The 16,680-nt window shown below is 41.6% G+C and overlaps 1 protein-coding gene across 6 annotated transcripts in view; it reads left to right on the top strand.

The window, feature by feature from the left end:
• The window catches only part of GRAMD2B (GRAM domain containing 2B), a 43,335-nt gene extending 36,690 nt beyond the window's left edge, over positions 1 to 6,645 (top strand). For 5 of the 6 annotated variants that reach the window (XM_054810334.1, XM_054810332.1, XM_054810338.1 and 2 more), the window contains exons 13-14: positions 1,702 to 1,795; positions 5,397 to 6,645. In XM_054810334.1, the coding sequence (XP_054666309.1) occupies positions 1,702 to 1,795; positions 5,397 to 5,438 (136 nt within the window). In that variant the 3' untranslated portion in view covers positions 5,439 to 6,645. The remainder of the gene's footprint in view (positions 1 to 1,701; positions 1,796 to 5,396) is intronic. The other variant, XM_054810333.1, reaches the window with a different exon arrangement.
• The last annotated feature ends 10,035 nt before the right edge of the window (positions 6,646 to 16,680 follow it).

Below are 16,680 nucleotides of genomic sequence, written 5' to 3'. Positions count from 1 at the left end.
TCCTCATCTCACAGCTTTCTGTGTAAGAGTTTTAGTACAAATGTGATAGATCGTGGTGTACTACTGCCTTGAAAATGTTTCAGATAGCTGTGAGTAACTTCACTGTAAACTGCTGAAGTAGCAGTTCCTTTCCAGAGCTATGATTCCACGGAAAACGTCTAACTTCTGTCTTCAGTCTTAATGTCATTTGATTAGCCTAAAAGATGACAAGGTACTTCATAATGTTTGGGCTAATACATCTGATTTGCTTGTATAATGTTTTCTAAAGCTTTCAGCTGCCTATATGCTCTTTAGAAACTGATATCCTATCTTGCTAAAATAAATTAAATAAAAACCCGAATAAAATAAATTAATTTTAAAAAAATACCAAAAAAACCCCACACCACAAAATCAAACAAAAAAACCCCACAAACAACCAAAAATCCCCAAAACACACCAAGGGAAGGTTAAGAGGAAATATGGGAAGGGGCCATAGTTCCATTCTGTAGCTAGTCATGGATGTCATCTGCCCCTGCGTATTTTATTTTTTTTTTAATCTCCCATCTTGCATGGATAGGAACTACGCAAGTATCAAATGGAGAGGCAGTGCAGGGGCATACACCACAGCAGTACGCCACTGTAAGTTGTATCAACTTCCTGCTCCTCTCTTAGAACAGAAGTCAGTTAACTGGATACTGCTGAGAATACTAATCAGTTTATTCAGCATTGAATTTTGCATTAACTCTTTTCCCCTTCTCCTAACCGATTTTTTTTTCTGAGCTGCTCTGAAAAACATGGCTTCAAAAGTCATTTGTAAATTAATCTCAGTGCAAAACCTGCAGCCACGTGCAGCATGAGTGGGAATGCTGACAGTTGGAGAAGCACCACCTGAAAAACAGAGGGGGAAAATAAAATTCAAGCCAGAGCTGTACCAAGGCTCGGTGAAACTGTCTGCAAAGTGTTTCAAACGTGTAGCAAGTTCTTGAATAGGGTGCTTGTTAATTCAACTTTCTTTGGTGACCCATCCATGACAAACGGGTCACTCTGACAATGCACTTATGGTCATATGGAACAATGACTGTGCTGCTTAGGATCCAACCCTCTCAGCTGTCTCCTGTGGAAAGCAGTAGGACTTGTACATGTGTGTCAGAAGACAGAGCTAGGTTCTTAATAAAAAGGAAACAGGAAGGAAATGGCTCTTTATCTTAAAGAGGCTTGCATTTGTATTTTACTAATAATGCAAGGAGAGGGGTAAACCTACCTCTAATAGTAGGCAATGTCAAAAGCCGTTTTCCAACTTTTGGCATGTTTTGATTAGCAGGATGCTGTGTCCCTCTTCTGAAGCACTCTTACACAAGAAAGTCCTGTTTTCTGTTGCTCTGATCCCAAACAGTACAAGAGACAGGATGATCTAATGTGCACTACTTCTACAGTGTCAAGGGGTTGGGCTTTTTGATTTTCTCCAAGTCACAGGACATGGAACTTAACGCAACTTTTCAACTTATTTCCAGTGGAAACAGCCGTAAAGTTTTCCATCCAAACTTCTGGAGAATGAGACGACATAAAAAATGTAGTCAAGAGTGCAGAAGTGACTAGGCTTTGTTTCTGTAAACAAGTACAGTTCACAATGTCACCACTGTATTCCTATCTACATGGTATCTCTCAGTTCTGTTTTTGTTGTCTTCGCTTCTGTCACACTTACTTCTTCATTCTGTTTGACAGACAACCAGTACGCCAAGGCTTGGGATCTCACCTGCAAATTAATGCTGATGCCCTTTGTGATGAGTTAACTGCTAATCTTATAAAATTGGAAAAGGTAACTTCCTATGATATAATGCAAATGCTGTTAACACTAACCAGGTTCTTGCTGAATTTCTACAGTCTGTTATTTTGAAAAGTGCCGAGTTACCCCTAGATTTGGTACCAGAAGCTGGCTTGTTTTCCTAGACTGAGTTTTGGAATAGAAATTAGCCCAAGTATGAGCATTGGTATGTATAAATGTTTTGTCTTGAGCTGAGGCTTACAACCAGGAATACGAATACTTCACAGGGTCATTATTGCATGTAGTGATCTCTATTTATTTTTTTTTGTCCATTAAGGCTAAGGATTCTGAACTTAACCTTTATTCCTGTTTGATTAAATTTTCTGTCTGGGGCTTTTGTTTCAGTTTTGGAGGTTTTTTGGTAAAGAAAAACAATGCTGGCTTTTACATGTTGTCAGCCTCTTCATATGAAGTGGCTGGAATCTGCCTGTTTCACTTTAGTAACACAAGTGCTGCTGCGCTAGTTGTGTAATTCCCTGTACCTGACCTTTGCTTTTTACCATTCTTTAATTGTAGAACTAAATGCACTTGCTGACTTAAACTGGAAACCTATGCAAAACAAGAGTGGGTGTGCAGGCCTTATTTTCACTTTAGGTGTTGTGTTGGGCTAACCTTGGCCAGCAGTCAGATGCCCACTCAGCTGCTCTCTCGCTTCCCCTGCCTAGCAGGGCAGGGGGAGAATATAGGATGAGAAAGCTCATGGGTCAAGATAAAGGCAGGGAGATTGATTACCAGTTACCATCACAGGCAAAACAGACTCACCTTGGGGAAAATGAATTTAATATAGTGCCAGTTAAAATAGATTTTTTTTTGTAGTAAGGAACAAGGACAAACAATAGAATACCTTTCCTCCCCCTGGTCCCAGGCTCAACTTCTCTCCTTTGCTCCTGACTTCTCACCCCTTTCCCTGCCTCCCAAATGGAGCTGATGGGAGATTACGGTCAGAACATAATAATTTTCTCTCTGCTGCTCCTTTCATCTCCTGTTTTCCCCCTGCTGCAGCATGGGTTCCTCCAAGGGCTCCAGTTCTGCAGGAAATAAGCGCCTGCTGTGGTGTGCGTTCTCCATGGGCTGCAGCATGGACATCTTCTCTGCCATGGAGCACCTCCTCCTTCTCAGACCTTGGTGTTCCTTCTGCTGTTTCTCACCCTCTTACTCTCCTCCTTTCTCTTTGGTGTTTTTCGCCTTTCTTAAATACTTTCCCAGAGGCTCCATCACCGTCTTAGCTATGGGGCTCAGCCATGCCCTGCGGTGGGTCCATTGGAGGCTGCTGGAACAGCTATGTCCAGCACAGCACAGGGCAGTCCCTGGCCTCTTCCCACACACAGCAGCTGCTCCTGCAGCCCCCTGCCCTAACCCTGCACCCCAAACCTTGACAACTGCACCTAGTACAGGTGTATGAAATGTTATGTGTTGGGAACACATACACTGGCCAAGTATGACAAAAAGTGTTAGTGGAGCGAAAACAAAAGTTACTTGAATTCCTACGTGCTGAAGTTACATGGGATATTTTTGCCTCTGTTTCTAATCTAGAGTGCACGCCAAGGTCTTTCAACACCTTTTTTTTCCCCAAACCAAGTTCATTAAACAGCATAAAGCTAGGATTATATAATACCATTGTTTATTTGTGTAGCATAGCTTTTACAAAGACTGCCAAAAAGAGATTCCTCCCCTTACATCTCCACCCTCTTGGCTGTGGAAGTCTAGAGTAATAATGCTAGTGTAACCCTTCTGTATGTTGCGGATAATAACAATATGAATACAAAGGGAAAATGCTTACCAGATGATTACCAGATACAATCTTTAGCCAAATTAGGTCATTTAAGAGGTTACGGCTTTCCAGCTGTCTGGGACAGGCTGGCAAGATGGTTCATGGGAGACCTCACTGGAAGCCAGCCAGCCCTTGGCAGCAGGGATAGGCATTTTCCCACTCCCTTTTATAGTCTCTGCTTGAAACACAGTAAAAAGCAGCTGGATGGTCAGATCATTCATCTATTCCCAGAGAAGTGACCCTCTGTCCTGAATTAGAGTCTTAAGTCATGTGCTTCTTTCAGCTAGTGTCTGCAGGGTTGGACCCGTAGTCTTACCTTGTATTTGCCAAACACTCAAGACATAATCAACTGCTGTGCATACAAGCTAAATGAGTATTGGCTGTAGCTGCATATTACCACATCCTGATCCTCTCTAATCTAGATGAGCAGCGGTTAGAACAGGGTGTTTGACCCTACTCTTGTACTGCAAAACTGAAAATCTAATAGCTTTATGTTCTCTGAGCAAAGTTCCTGCAGTTGCTTAACTGCTTCGTATGCCTTGGTGAAAAGTGCTAGTAATGGGCTGCAGCTGGCTTCAGCAGCAAATGTACCATAAAAGTTCCAGTGTAACTTGCCATCTCTCTTATTGCTTCCTGTGTGACCACGGCATTGTAAATTAGAGCACAGAAATTATGTAGGTTAAAAACTAAAAATTACTCTCCAGTTAAAAAACGTTCAGTGCAAGAGTATGTTGCAATGACTTTTTCAATGTGACCTTGTGAAAATCACTTCATACTTGGAGCCAAGGAATTACCATGGCTTACCAGAATTTTGCTTTGGCATTTAAGTGTATTTAACAGGTTGTTAAAATGCACCATGTCTATCAGAGCACAGAGCGTTAAATTGGGGGAGGGAAAACATGGCCTAATGTTAATCATTCCCTTGTAACTTGTTAAAAGGAAATTCCTGTGTATGCATTAAATGACTCTTCTAAAATTAGGTGCTTCTTACTGTTTTCCTTTCCCCAAAAAGGTGTGCATCTGGGCTAGAAATCATGAGGTAGGATTAAGTGGTATCTTTGAGCAGGCTTCTCAAAGTCTGAAAGTAGCTGTGGCTAAACCTTCTGTAGCCAGTGACTGCTCGTTACTAAGATGCAGAGAACACGTGTGCCAGGGGATGTGACCCACTATTTTTCCCTCTCTGCTTTTAAGGACAAGGAGATGAAAGGTGGATAAATAGGCTGTGTAAAATAGGTCTGCACAAATCATCCTTGAGGATGCGACTGGCTGGCATTGCCTTCCATGCAACTAAGGGAAGATAACCCACAACTAATATGCCAAATCTGGGAAATGGGACATGTCTGCCGATGGTTAGAAGACCTTACTTTGCTGTGCACACATCATAGCCAGCTGTGTATCTGAAGCTGTCAAAAAACTATTTGAATTATCCATTCAAACCAAAGAGCTGCAACTTTGAAGTTTGAGCCTTTTATTGGGTTTTGATGAAGTTTAAAATAATTGGGTTTCTTGTCCCTTTCTTTCTAGCTGTAGTTTTTTCCTATGTTCTTTTCTTATACCTAGTGAAGGAGACAATCTTTAGGAGGAAATTGCAGGAGATACTCCTAATGTGAAAGTTAGATGTGCTGCTGGCTGATCATATCCAGATGTTTCCTTTGACTCTAGTGCAGGAAGCATTTAACATGAATACCATTGGTATGAATAGTTGGGACAGAATTAACGTGCACACACAGAGTATATTGAAGAGTATGTCTTGATGGTTTGGGGGTTTTTTTAATGCAATGTAACACTTCCTGCCTCCCAATTATTTTTTTCTCTTTTTCTAAGATACAGAACAACTTACAAAAACTACTTGAAGACAGTGAATGAAACGTTGATATTCTTGGACTGCTTCAGACCTCATTCTTCTCTCTTGACAAACAGTTCCAAAGGAGCTCTGCTGGCCAGAGTTCAAGCTTCTTCATTTTCAGTCCAAGCCAAGCTTAAACTACTGTAAAGCTCATGGCATAATGCAGAAAGTCAGTTTATTCTTGAGCATGTATGTTTTGAAAACATATGTTTTGATCTACATGTATCTATATGTTTTGAAAATATGGGGATTTTTCCTTCTCTGTTGTGTGTGAATTAATGAATTTTATAGCTTGCTTGATTCTAGACTTGCTTACACCAGTGCAAACCTGGTGCAACTCCTTTTACCTCAGCATTTGCTTTTTGCCTATTGTCATAGAAGTGTAAATGGAAAAAATTCCAGTCATGACTCCTGTGCTGAAGTGTTGTGTGAATGAGCTGGTACCTCTCTCAGCTATAGTTACAGATCGGTGCTATGCTCTTCATTTTTACTTATTTATGCCCTGGCATCCCAAAGATCAGAAAAGAGACACCTCTGGATTTGGTTATGTGAAGTTCTGCATGTTCAAGGTGTGCTCAGTTCTCAGGTGTGGCAAAAAGGCTCAATTCCACTTTCCATGGTATTGCATCACCACTGAGAGTAAGGTCTATTTCTACTGCACGTTCAATTTCCACTGAAGTCAAGCTTGAAATATGTATGTACTTGCCAACTTACAATCAAGTTGCTTAGGAGTAGCAGTGTGAGTGTGACATATCTGCACAACTTAGAAAAACTGCTAGGTTTTTTGTCCACGGTCTCTGTCCATTAAGTTAATAGTTGTGAAGACCCTCAGTCAGCTTTCCTTGAAGTTGCATGGGGTTTTGGATCACTGAGCAAGTGCAATTTGTGCTCCAGCTGATGGAAATCTAGCCTTGGTATGTGACTCCAGGGACCAGATATTTCCACATCATCGGAACTGGCAAATTAATGATGCAACAATACAATCAGTAGAGTGAATGAAAAGTGGACACGTGCTTTGTTAGATCATAGTATTTTTTCTTCACAGTGCCTGGGGATTTTTAGCTTTCTGATTCACCAAGCAGGCTGATTCATTTTTCAAAAGCAATATTTGGGATAAATAACAACTAGTATCTGTAAAGTAACAGTATTGTTTATAATATGCTATGCATTTTATAACCATTTCTGTGAAATGTACCTACTTTGTTTAAATAAACTTTGTTAAAATGAGTGACTCAGTACTGTAATTTGGATGAACACAATTTCATCTATCAGTTTTAGTCAAACATGATACTCATGATCTGAGTAGGCTCATACCTCACAGTACAAGGTTTGCGCAGAACCCCACACAAAGGGTTAGGAAGTGCATCCTGCTGATGCGGTTGCTCTTACTCAGCTGCACTCAAGGTCTTCCCAGACTGCAATGTCAGAACAGTAGGAGCAACTTTGGCCCTCAGGGTTTTGAGGAAATTTTAATAGTTTTCTCAAATGATTGCTCTGTGAAGAATATTGGATGAGCATTGTAATGTTCAGGCAGCTTAGAGCGCCCTTTGTGCTTTCTCATGTGCCTGCCTAGCTCAAGATTCCATCTGAGCATGTGTCATGGTTTTACCCCAGCCAGCAGGTAAGCACTGTGCAGCCACTCACTCACTCCCTGCCAGCAGGATGGGGGCAGAATCAGAAGAGTGAAAGTGAGAAAACTCATGGGTTGAGATAAAGACAGTTTCATAGGTAAAGCAAAAGCCGCACGCACAAGCAAAGCAAGACAAGGAATTCATTCCCCGCTTCCCATGGGCAGGCAGGTGTTCAGCCATCTCCAGGAAAGCAGGGCTCCAGCACGCGTAACGGTGACTTGGGAAGACAAATTCACTCCGAATGTGTCCCCCCCGTTCCTTCTTCTTCCCCCAGCTTTATATGCTGAGTATGACATCACATGGTATGGAATATCCCTGTGGTCAGTTGGGGTCAGCTGTCCCAGCTGTGTCCTGTCCCAAGTCCTTGTGCACCCCCAGCCTCCTCGCTGGTGGGGTGGGGTGAGGAGCAGAAAAGGCCTTGGCTCTGTAAGCACTGCTCAGCGATAATGAGAACATGTCTATATATCAAAAACATCTCTGTGTTACCAAGACTGTTTTCAGCACAATCCAAAACCGCCTCGTACTAGCTACTATGAAGAAAATTACCTCAGCTGAAACCAGGACAGCATGGTCTCTCAGAAATCTGAGATTTGACTGTTCTCTCTATTGCAATCTCTGCCTTTCCCTCCACAGCAATTCTGAGATTATTGGAATACTTAGTTTCACAAGAAAACAATGAAAATCAGGTTTTTTCTTCTTTTTCCATGCCCTTCCCTACTCTCTTCTTCCACAGTTACACAGCTTATGCAACGTTTTGGACTCTGACCTCATCCTCTCCCTTCGCTACTTCCCTCCCTTTAATTCCATATCAGTAACAGAAGTCTGTAGTTCTGTTTATGGTTTAAAAATTGATGCCACAAGTCACCTTTATCAAAGGAACTTCAAGGAAACTTGATTATATCCAGTAACTGAAGTGAGTTAGCCTGTTACTCCATTACATCAGCAATGATATGCTTTGCTATAGGAAAACAAGGGGAGAGAGAGAAAGAGTATTTGGCATGTGCCTTACGTAAAGCAGGCCAGCTAACCCCTATCTTTAGCCATAAGCGAACAAAATTACCGGAGTAAATGAGTAATCAGAAGTGGATGCGTGCCTTTCAGCCCGTTGCGGCAGCAGGCCAGTTGAGGCAAGCCTGGACAAAGGTGTAATGCTGTCTTTCAAATGAAGGAGAAGCAATTTATGCTTCTGTCATGGTTTAACCCGGCAGGCAGCTCAAACAACCACACAGCCATTTGCTTACTACCCTCACCCCCCTCCCAGTGGGATGGGGGAGAGAATTGAAAATGGAAGAAAAAAGTGAAACTCATGAGTTGAGATAAAGACAATTTAATAGGACAAAAAAGGAAGATGATAATAACAACAACAATAATAATGGAATATACAAAACAAGTGATGCACAGCACAATTTCTCTCCACCTGAAGTCAATGCTCAGCCAGCTCCCCAGCTGACCCACCTCCCAGCCCACCCCTCCAGTTACATACAGAGCATGACATCATATGGTATGGAATACCCCTTTGGCCAGTTTGGGTCAGCTGTCCTGGCTGTGTCCCCTCCCAGCTGCTTGGGTGCCCTGCACCTTCTCGTTAGCAGAGCAGCATGAGAAGCTGAAAAGTCCTTGACTGCTTGAAAACAACCGTCAGTGTGTTATCAACATTCTTCTCATCCTAAATCCAAAACACAGCACTGCTAGGAAGGAAATTAACTATCCCTGCCGAAACCAGCACAGCTCCAAAGAGAGAAGTGGTGCTTAGTGCTTGTGACTCGGTGGTCACATCAGCTCACTGATGCAATTCAGCATGGCCACCTCTTTGCTCTCCGGCTGGTACTCTCACTCCTTTTCCTAGGGGGAAGAGGAGGATGTCTCAAGGATGTCATACTGTTCAGAAGTCAGTGCAGAGTTGGGCAGTGTGTAGCACAGCGGTACTTCCAAACTGGGAGACAGGGCGCATGCATGCAAGACCCCGTGGTGGCAAAGTTAAGAAGTGGGGGGGGAGTGGGGGTGTGATTTCAATCCTGTGATTCAGTCTTGTGACTGAAGAGGAGGGGGTTGCCCCAGTCCTGTTTGGGAGGGAAGTAATACCAGCAGTGATGAGCAAGGGAAAGCTGCCTCCTGCGAGGGAGTGAGTTGGGAAAGAGCAAGGTGGCTTCTCCTCCCCGTGTCTGTGTGGGGCAAAAAAAGGCTACAAGGAGAGGTTTTTCTGTTTGGCAATGGTGAAGTGCTAGTTTGCAGAAATAGGTGGGAAGGTTGTGTGACTTCAGGGAAGTCAGAAATCTACACCAAATATTTGGCACACGGTGTTAGAAATGATCATTTATAATTTGCTGCGTAGGCTGCCTGGAAATCTGATTTTAAAAGCTAATTTTCTTATTTATTTTTGTTTTCTTTTTCCAATTTTGTCTGTTGTCCCTCACAGCATAGAGGCTGGAAAAACAACTGGTTTCCACCAGCCATGAAGGATCTGGTAGTAGTACCAGGTTCTGAAAAGACATTTTGAAACTGCAGATGTATGAAATACAACAGGGGCACATCAATAATGTTTTCTCTAGTTGTAGTTGGTGACCAGTTATTTTTTCTTAACAGTCTTAGCCCAATCTTCTTCAGCTCATGCAAGTGCTTATTCTAAGGGAGGAAAACCAAACAGACAAACAGCTACTTGATTTTCTTTCTCAGAAAATGAATTTTGAGGAAATTCCCAAGACGCTTTGGTGGTTGTGGGTAGGAGCCGTAGGCAAGACCTGATTTTTCCACGTACATTCTGCCAATGATGTCCAACAAGTGGACTCCTTACATCTTGGCCTGGCAGACTAATTTAAGTGTTTTTCTCCACCTCACTGGTATGAAGGTCTAACAAATAGCTAATAGTCACTGGGGGCGGGGTGGGGGAGGAGCAGAATGGGATGGACAACGTGGAAGTATATTATATACATGATTTTCTGATGTTATGGAATTCATCTATCTTCAGGCTGCTGTCAAGAGAAAGAGTCCTCCTATCTATTTCTCCCCTCTTCCATATTCCCAGTTGTTATTTTCTTGTGCATTTTCACAGATAGCAGAAAGGAGAAGAAAAAAGTAATGTGTTTTTGGAGAGGCTGGTTGGGTTGAGGGGTTGTGAAACTAGTTTTTTGCCATATTAGTTGCCTGGACTGGCTTGGGCTCAGGGGAATGAAGTTTGTGATACTGTTGGTGTAAAGGAAGCACTCTAAGAAAGGGAAGTATTATAAAACCCCTCTCAGCAGAACATGAAGGGTAGCAAGTCCCATTAGCATTTGCAGAAAAGACAAAACAGTTTTTCCTGTGTGTGTAAGTGCATTTGAATTTAATGCTATCACTGCTTTCACCTGAACCTTCACGCAGGTGTGTAGAAATGCTGTCTGCTTCCTGCTATGCCTGCACTTTCATTTCCAAGTTTCCACCTAACAGTCAGCTGACAAATGCTAAATAAATCTCCGGGTTGGTGTTACCCAGATCTTTGCAGGCTATTGCTCAGCTGGTTCAGCTGCAGCTGCTGGTAAGTTGTTACTCCCAAGAACATAGGAGATTTTGCATTTACAGAGCAGGTGTGACGTGCAATAAAGATCATGAAAAAGCTGGCTATTTAGATAGAAAACTGAGCAAACAATTAAACGGAGCAAACAGTTCCTTTTGTGCTCAGTGCCTGTGTGTATGCGTCTGTAAACAGCAGAGGAAAAACATTGTTTAAAAGGATTTTGCTAGCACCTGCTTTCAGTTTGCCTGGTGAGACTATCTGACATGCAAATTTGCTCAAGAGAGAAAACTGACTAAACTCATTTGACACTTCTAAGTTTATGGTTCAAACCCTGTGGAGCTTTCTGCTAAACATGGTTGCATGTAATGAGACTTTACAAAAGGAATGGGGTTTTTTTGCTTTCTTGGGTTATAAAATCAGGGTGATACAATTTTTAAATTGTGGAGCTTCATGATAGCCTGTTGTTCAGCGAACAGCCACAGCAAAATATATGCCAGTAGATTTCATTTAATTGTCTCTTAAGTTGTTCCCTATTTATCAGTAGCCTTCCCGGATTTTAACAAAAAATCAGTCAAATGCATATAATTAAACAATTGTGCGCTCTATGCACTAACTCATCAGCTTTTACGAGTGTTCATTCCCTGGGCTCCACACAATGTTATGATGACTGTAACTATTCCTGTCCATAATATAGGCATTTCACACATAGTTGTTTTTTAGACCTTCTGGTTTTCCTCCTGGTGATTTGTACTGACCCTCAAGTTTCCATTTAGTCAAACTGGCCAGCAAAACTGTGCCTACTCATCTTAGATTAAATCTAAAATGATTTGGGTGACTAGGCCTACATCCTTATAGCACTGTGCTTAGGAGCCCTTGTCTACACCTGCTGTGGTAGGACCCTCAAAGGAGAAGATCCCAAGAAGGAAATAATTAGAAAAGTGCTCTGAGAGTGTATATCAGCAGGATTGGTATAATAATCAGTAGTATCCTACCTGGTATCATGTCTATTATAATTTACAAACAAGTGGTCAGTCTGGTGCATCTTAGCAAGCAGACTTCGAGCAGGGATTCAAGGCAATCGCATGTTAAAGAACCCTTCCCCAAGCTTGTGTTTCTAATACAAAAAGTATAAGAATATTCCAGTTATCCCCTATTGAAGTTACAAATGTTTTGCATGAATCACTTTACCTTTTTTCCCCCACAATGGGGGGAAAAATCTTCCCTTTCCTGGAAGGTCCAAACACCTTTCCAACAGTGTAACTCTTGGTGGAAGGAGTAACCACCCTGAGTTGGATGTCTGTTTATTAAGTAAACGTCTGTGCCAAAATACTTGGAAATTAGCTCCTTGAAGAGAATGTCCTAGAATTTCTTGCCCTCCATATACATTTCATACTGACTGGGCTTGCTAGCTGCCAGCCTCTGTGAATTCAGTCTAGATAGCTCTTTCCCCACACTTTTTTTTTTCCTTTTGTCCATTGTGTGTCCATTGTCCATTGTCCTGTGCCAACGTACATAATTGTGTGTGTGACCTTCTTGCCTTGCCAATTTCTGTACTGAGTTTATTTGGATACTGCTTAAAAGTTCATTATGTTCTTAAAGTTGAAAAGATATATTTTCCTGGCCTTTACATAACAAACAGCAAGCTCACGTCATGGTGCATGATGTGTAGTAAGTGCATCCTATTCTGGAGGTATGACATTCTATATTAAGCTTCATAACAAGGATTTATTAGTCTCTGGCAATGCAGGTAGTTTGGATTGTACAATAAAGGCCTCTCCAACTGCTGTTCTCACTTAATGGTATTGATAAGGTAATTTTCCACTGAGTAGGCATTTTAGCAGTGCTTAGCAGGAGATTAAAGGAAAATCATTCCAATGTGCTGTCAAGTACAAAATTAAAAACCAGCTCTTCAGACTATCTACAGATAGATAGATAAGGGCTCCTTCCAAGAAGAAGAGGTAATGAGTAACTTAATTATAACCTTACATTCTGGACCTGGAACACAGGGCAAAATATAACTCTGAATCCTTCCCGCACTTACAGATTGCTATCGTGGCAATAGGCACACATGGTAACATTCTGGAGCAGGGGCAAGGTGCGAAGAAAGTCAGCTTGTACTAACATCTGTTTCCACAATGTATGTAATGAACCATGAACGTTCTCTCACAGATGACTCGTGTGAAAAATGAATGCTTATAATAGTAGCGTGAAGAGATGTCCTTCTGTGTTTTCCTCCAAAACAGTTCTAAGCCATGCTACTAACAGTTGACATGAAAAAAATCTACATTAGCTGATTTGAAAATGGTCAGCCTTCTAAAGACTCTGATCAATGGTAATGGCTATAAGGAAGATGGTTGTTGAACTGAAAGACTTAAAACTTCTTGATTGTGGGAACACGTTTTCCACACTTCTCTTCGAAGTTCCTTCATACATTTCTGGTTCTGAAATCACACTTTGACCATCACAGTAACTCTTCCAAATTTGTGGTTTGGAGTCTAATTGAACTAATGAAAGCAGAAGAGTTGGGTTAGGATTAGGACTAAAGAAACAAGGGTGCTCAGAGCTGACTGTTGAGGGCTACCATACTTAGTTGCTCTCTCCTTCTGCTTATAGCCCGTCCTCTTCCTCCATTTCCCTTATTGTGCTACCTGATGTAAGCCAGATCCAAAAGTTGATCTGCTAGATAGTAACTCATCCAAAAATAGTTAATTTTCCACCAGATACATGAAGAAGAGTCTGTAAGACAGCCTAGTATCAAAGACAGGCCTGTTGAGCAATGCCTGAAATAAAATTTTAGGAATTTTGCTGACATTACTACTTTTTCCCTCTATTGTTTTCTGTAATTTTATTCCATGCAAAGTGAAACAAAATTGGAAACTGCAAAAATATTCTGAGGCAATTTCTCTGTACACCTACCCTGTCCCTCTGTGCTTCCCCAAGGAACCATGGGCACAGAAGAGTGAGAGGGACCAAACACATCAGCAGTGATAACTTAGGCTTCTGCACAACTCTGGTTGCACTCCTCAACTGTAATGATCAGAGAAATCTCCTCTAATATAGGACAATGGAGGATTATCAAAGAATAATGTATTTGTCCTGTGATTTACTATTTTTTTTGTGTGTGTTCCTTTAGGAAGCAGATAGTGTTACCTAGCACAATCAGGCCTGTATTACTATTTCCAACCTATGGAAGTCAGATTTTTTTTTTAAAGTTGTGACAGCCTTTAATGTTACAGTTGGAAGCATGTCTATCATAGCAAGTATGCCTCAGGATAAGGTGGACTGTAAGCTAAGTGCAATATTCATTTTTCTTCTGCAAAAGCAAAATTATATGCTGATTCACTTTATTGGATTTTTTTCCTCCGTGTTTTGAATAGTGAAATTAGTCTTCAGGCATCAACACCAAGCAGAAATCATCACCCTCATCTCTTTCTCTGCTTACCAGTGTTCTTTTCCCATTCACTTCTTTTTCATCAATCAGCCTGCCCTACTGTAAGAAGGAGAACCAACAAATCCTGGGTCTGTTTTAATGTTTATTATATGGCTTTTAAGCCAATACTAGAAATTCCATTTATGTTTCTGCATTTGGTGAAAAAATGTGGTTCTTTTTGTGTTGGAGACATACAGTAACAACTGTACAGTGCACTATACAGTGTTCTTTCAAAAGCTTTTTTTCTCTCTTTCTGAAACCTACCTTTTTTTTTTTTCAGCTCTCAGACTGAGAGATCTTTAGGCCAGTTTCATTTCCAGAGTGTGGGTATTTATTCTGGTCTGAATTGATCCATTCTTTCTTTTAACAATGTGCAAGAATGTACTGCAAAAACAGATGCATTCAAATTGCATTGGAAAAACAGAGATGTTAATGTCTACATGATAGAACATGGCTTTTTTTTCTCTCTGACAGTTTTTCCAACAATTAAAAACTTGTTACAAGACACCGCAAGCATGGATGAGTGAGCGTGTAACAGCTATGCTGCTTTACCTACTAAATTACTGTTGTGTGGTGTCCTGGGCCATCCTAGAAGGGTGCTTGGGAGCCTGGACTTGGGAAGCTTGCAGCAGTACAGGATTTCCCTTACTGCCTGTCCTGGCTCTGCCTGGGGAAGTGCCTTGTGCAGCAGAACAGTTCCACTCCTGCCCACCCAAGGCAAAGTCCTTCTGTAATGCATCTTCATTGTGAAAATGTTAAATCTCCAGCTATTTCATCACTGTTGCTAGCTGTTATTTCTACTGGTGATATCACCACTTAAAGCCATGTGCCACTGCTGTTGGATGAGGGGATGCGCTTCTAGTGGATGCTCATCCCATGCTGGTCCCATCAGGGACTGTGGAAGCCCTAGGGGGAGAGAACTATTCCTCCCTATACTGAACTTGACACAAAAATTTCATAAGCAAATAAGCTTGCACAGGCTAACAACTGCAGCCTCATGATGAGAGACTGCAGCATTCTTATGAATCATGCCGGCATTAAAAGTGCAACGTTAAAAGTGCCGCAAAAGTTTTGCCATAATTGCAGAGTAATGAGGATGTGCAATTTGAGCAAATGAAATGGAGATCTTTTATGAGCTGAAATGAAGTCTTGATGTTTCCTCCAACATATTTGTCCTCATATCTACCATTGGTCTAGAACAAATTTTGACAACCTTATTAAGAAAGTAGGTAGAAAATCTGCCCCATCAGAAAGTAAGTATTAGCAGCCTAGATTATCTAATCAATTTATGATCAAGAAATTGTCCAAAGGATGAAAGTCTGTGTATTGTGATGGTCTTCATTTGGACTCCCAGGGCATTTTCCCACTGCTTTGCACCACATACAATTGTATAACACATATGATAATGCAATTTCAGTCTGAATTGCTGCAGTGGGCGAGTGTGTACTGGCTCAGAGGTCGGAGCAAACAGTAGCTTCTGGCTCAGGGCACTGACAGCCTTTTGGCAGCAGTGCAAATGACAGCACCTGAGAAGCAGCACTGTGCAAGTTTCCTGCCAAGCTGCTACTTTCAGTATAGGTTTCTTGAGGGGAAAAAAGTCAATAATTTTACTACCAAAATCTAATTGGACTAGTGAGGCCACAGTTCAGGAAGTGCAAATGAGCCAAACGAAAGGGAATATGTAATCACACTTCCATTGTAGGCTCAGTGGTTCTTCTTCTTCCTCTAAGTCACGTGCAATCGGCCCATTTCTCTCCCAGGGCTGGTTGATGAGTAAGTTGCTTACCTGGGATTTTATTGGCAATGGCATGCGTCACGAGCAAGGCCATGGGAGAGCAGGGCTTTTTGAATAACCTACACTGCCTGTCTTTCCACCGCCTCCATAGCATTTGCAATGAGCAATCCCTCACAAAACACTTGTGGCCAGCTACATTATTATTATTATTATTATTATTATTATTATTATTATTATTATTATTATTTATTGCACCACTTATAAGGTTGAGCGACTGGTGTCTTTCCTGAGCTTAAAAATGAGTGTAAAGAAATCAGCGTTGCCTGATCATTAAGGGTTTAGTCATACAGCTGCCTGAGTCACTTCACACATGCACACATTTCCATCTCCTCTACCATGAAGCACTTAAGTGAGGCAGACTGTGACAGTCTTCCAACCTGCCAGCAGTTGCCTTCGTTGAAGAGCAGTACTGCTGCCACCCGACTGTCACCCCCCTTCCTGGTCACGTGCTGCTGCTTCCCATCCCCACCAGTACGCCTGTGGTGCATTGCCATCAGTATCCCTAATTTGCTTCCAGGAAAATAAGGCCAGAGTGCAATGTTGTTTTATAGGTATTTAGGGGAAATATGAATTGTTTTGACATCTGTCATATCTGCTGTAATTCTATGCCAGAACTCAGTTTGATCTCTGGAAGGGACATAATGAAAGACCATGATTTCCTGGTATTTTAACCCACATTACAAAAGAAGTTTTCTTAGCAGCTTAAATACAGAATTCACAATATGTTTTTTGATTAGCGAAGGGCCATTGTAAGCCAAGCAAATCACTTACTCTTTGCAAACCCAGCAGACTGAATACCAGCCTCTTAGCCCAGTTTCAAACAAGCCCTGAAGAAACAGGCTAACACCCTGAGGAATGACAAACTTCTCACTTACAGTAATGAGGAAATTTGTGATTTGAAGAACTCATAAAAAGA

This window comes from Grus americana, chromosome Z (genome assembly GCF_028858705.1).
Source record: "Grus americana isolate bGruAme1 chromosome Z, bGruAme1.mat, whole genome shotgun sequence".
NCBI classification, from domain to species: domain Eukaryota; kingdom Metazoa; phylum Chordata; class Aves; order Gruiformes; family Gruidae; genus Grus; species Grus americana.
The sequence above is the reverse complement of the archived record's forward strand: the minus strand, read 5'-3'. Positions and strand labels throughout refer to the sequence as shown.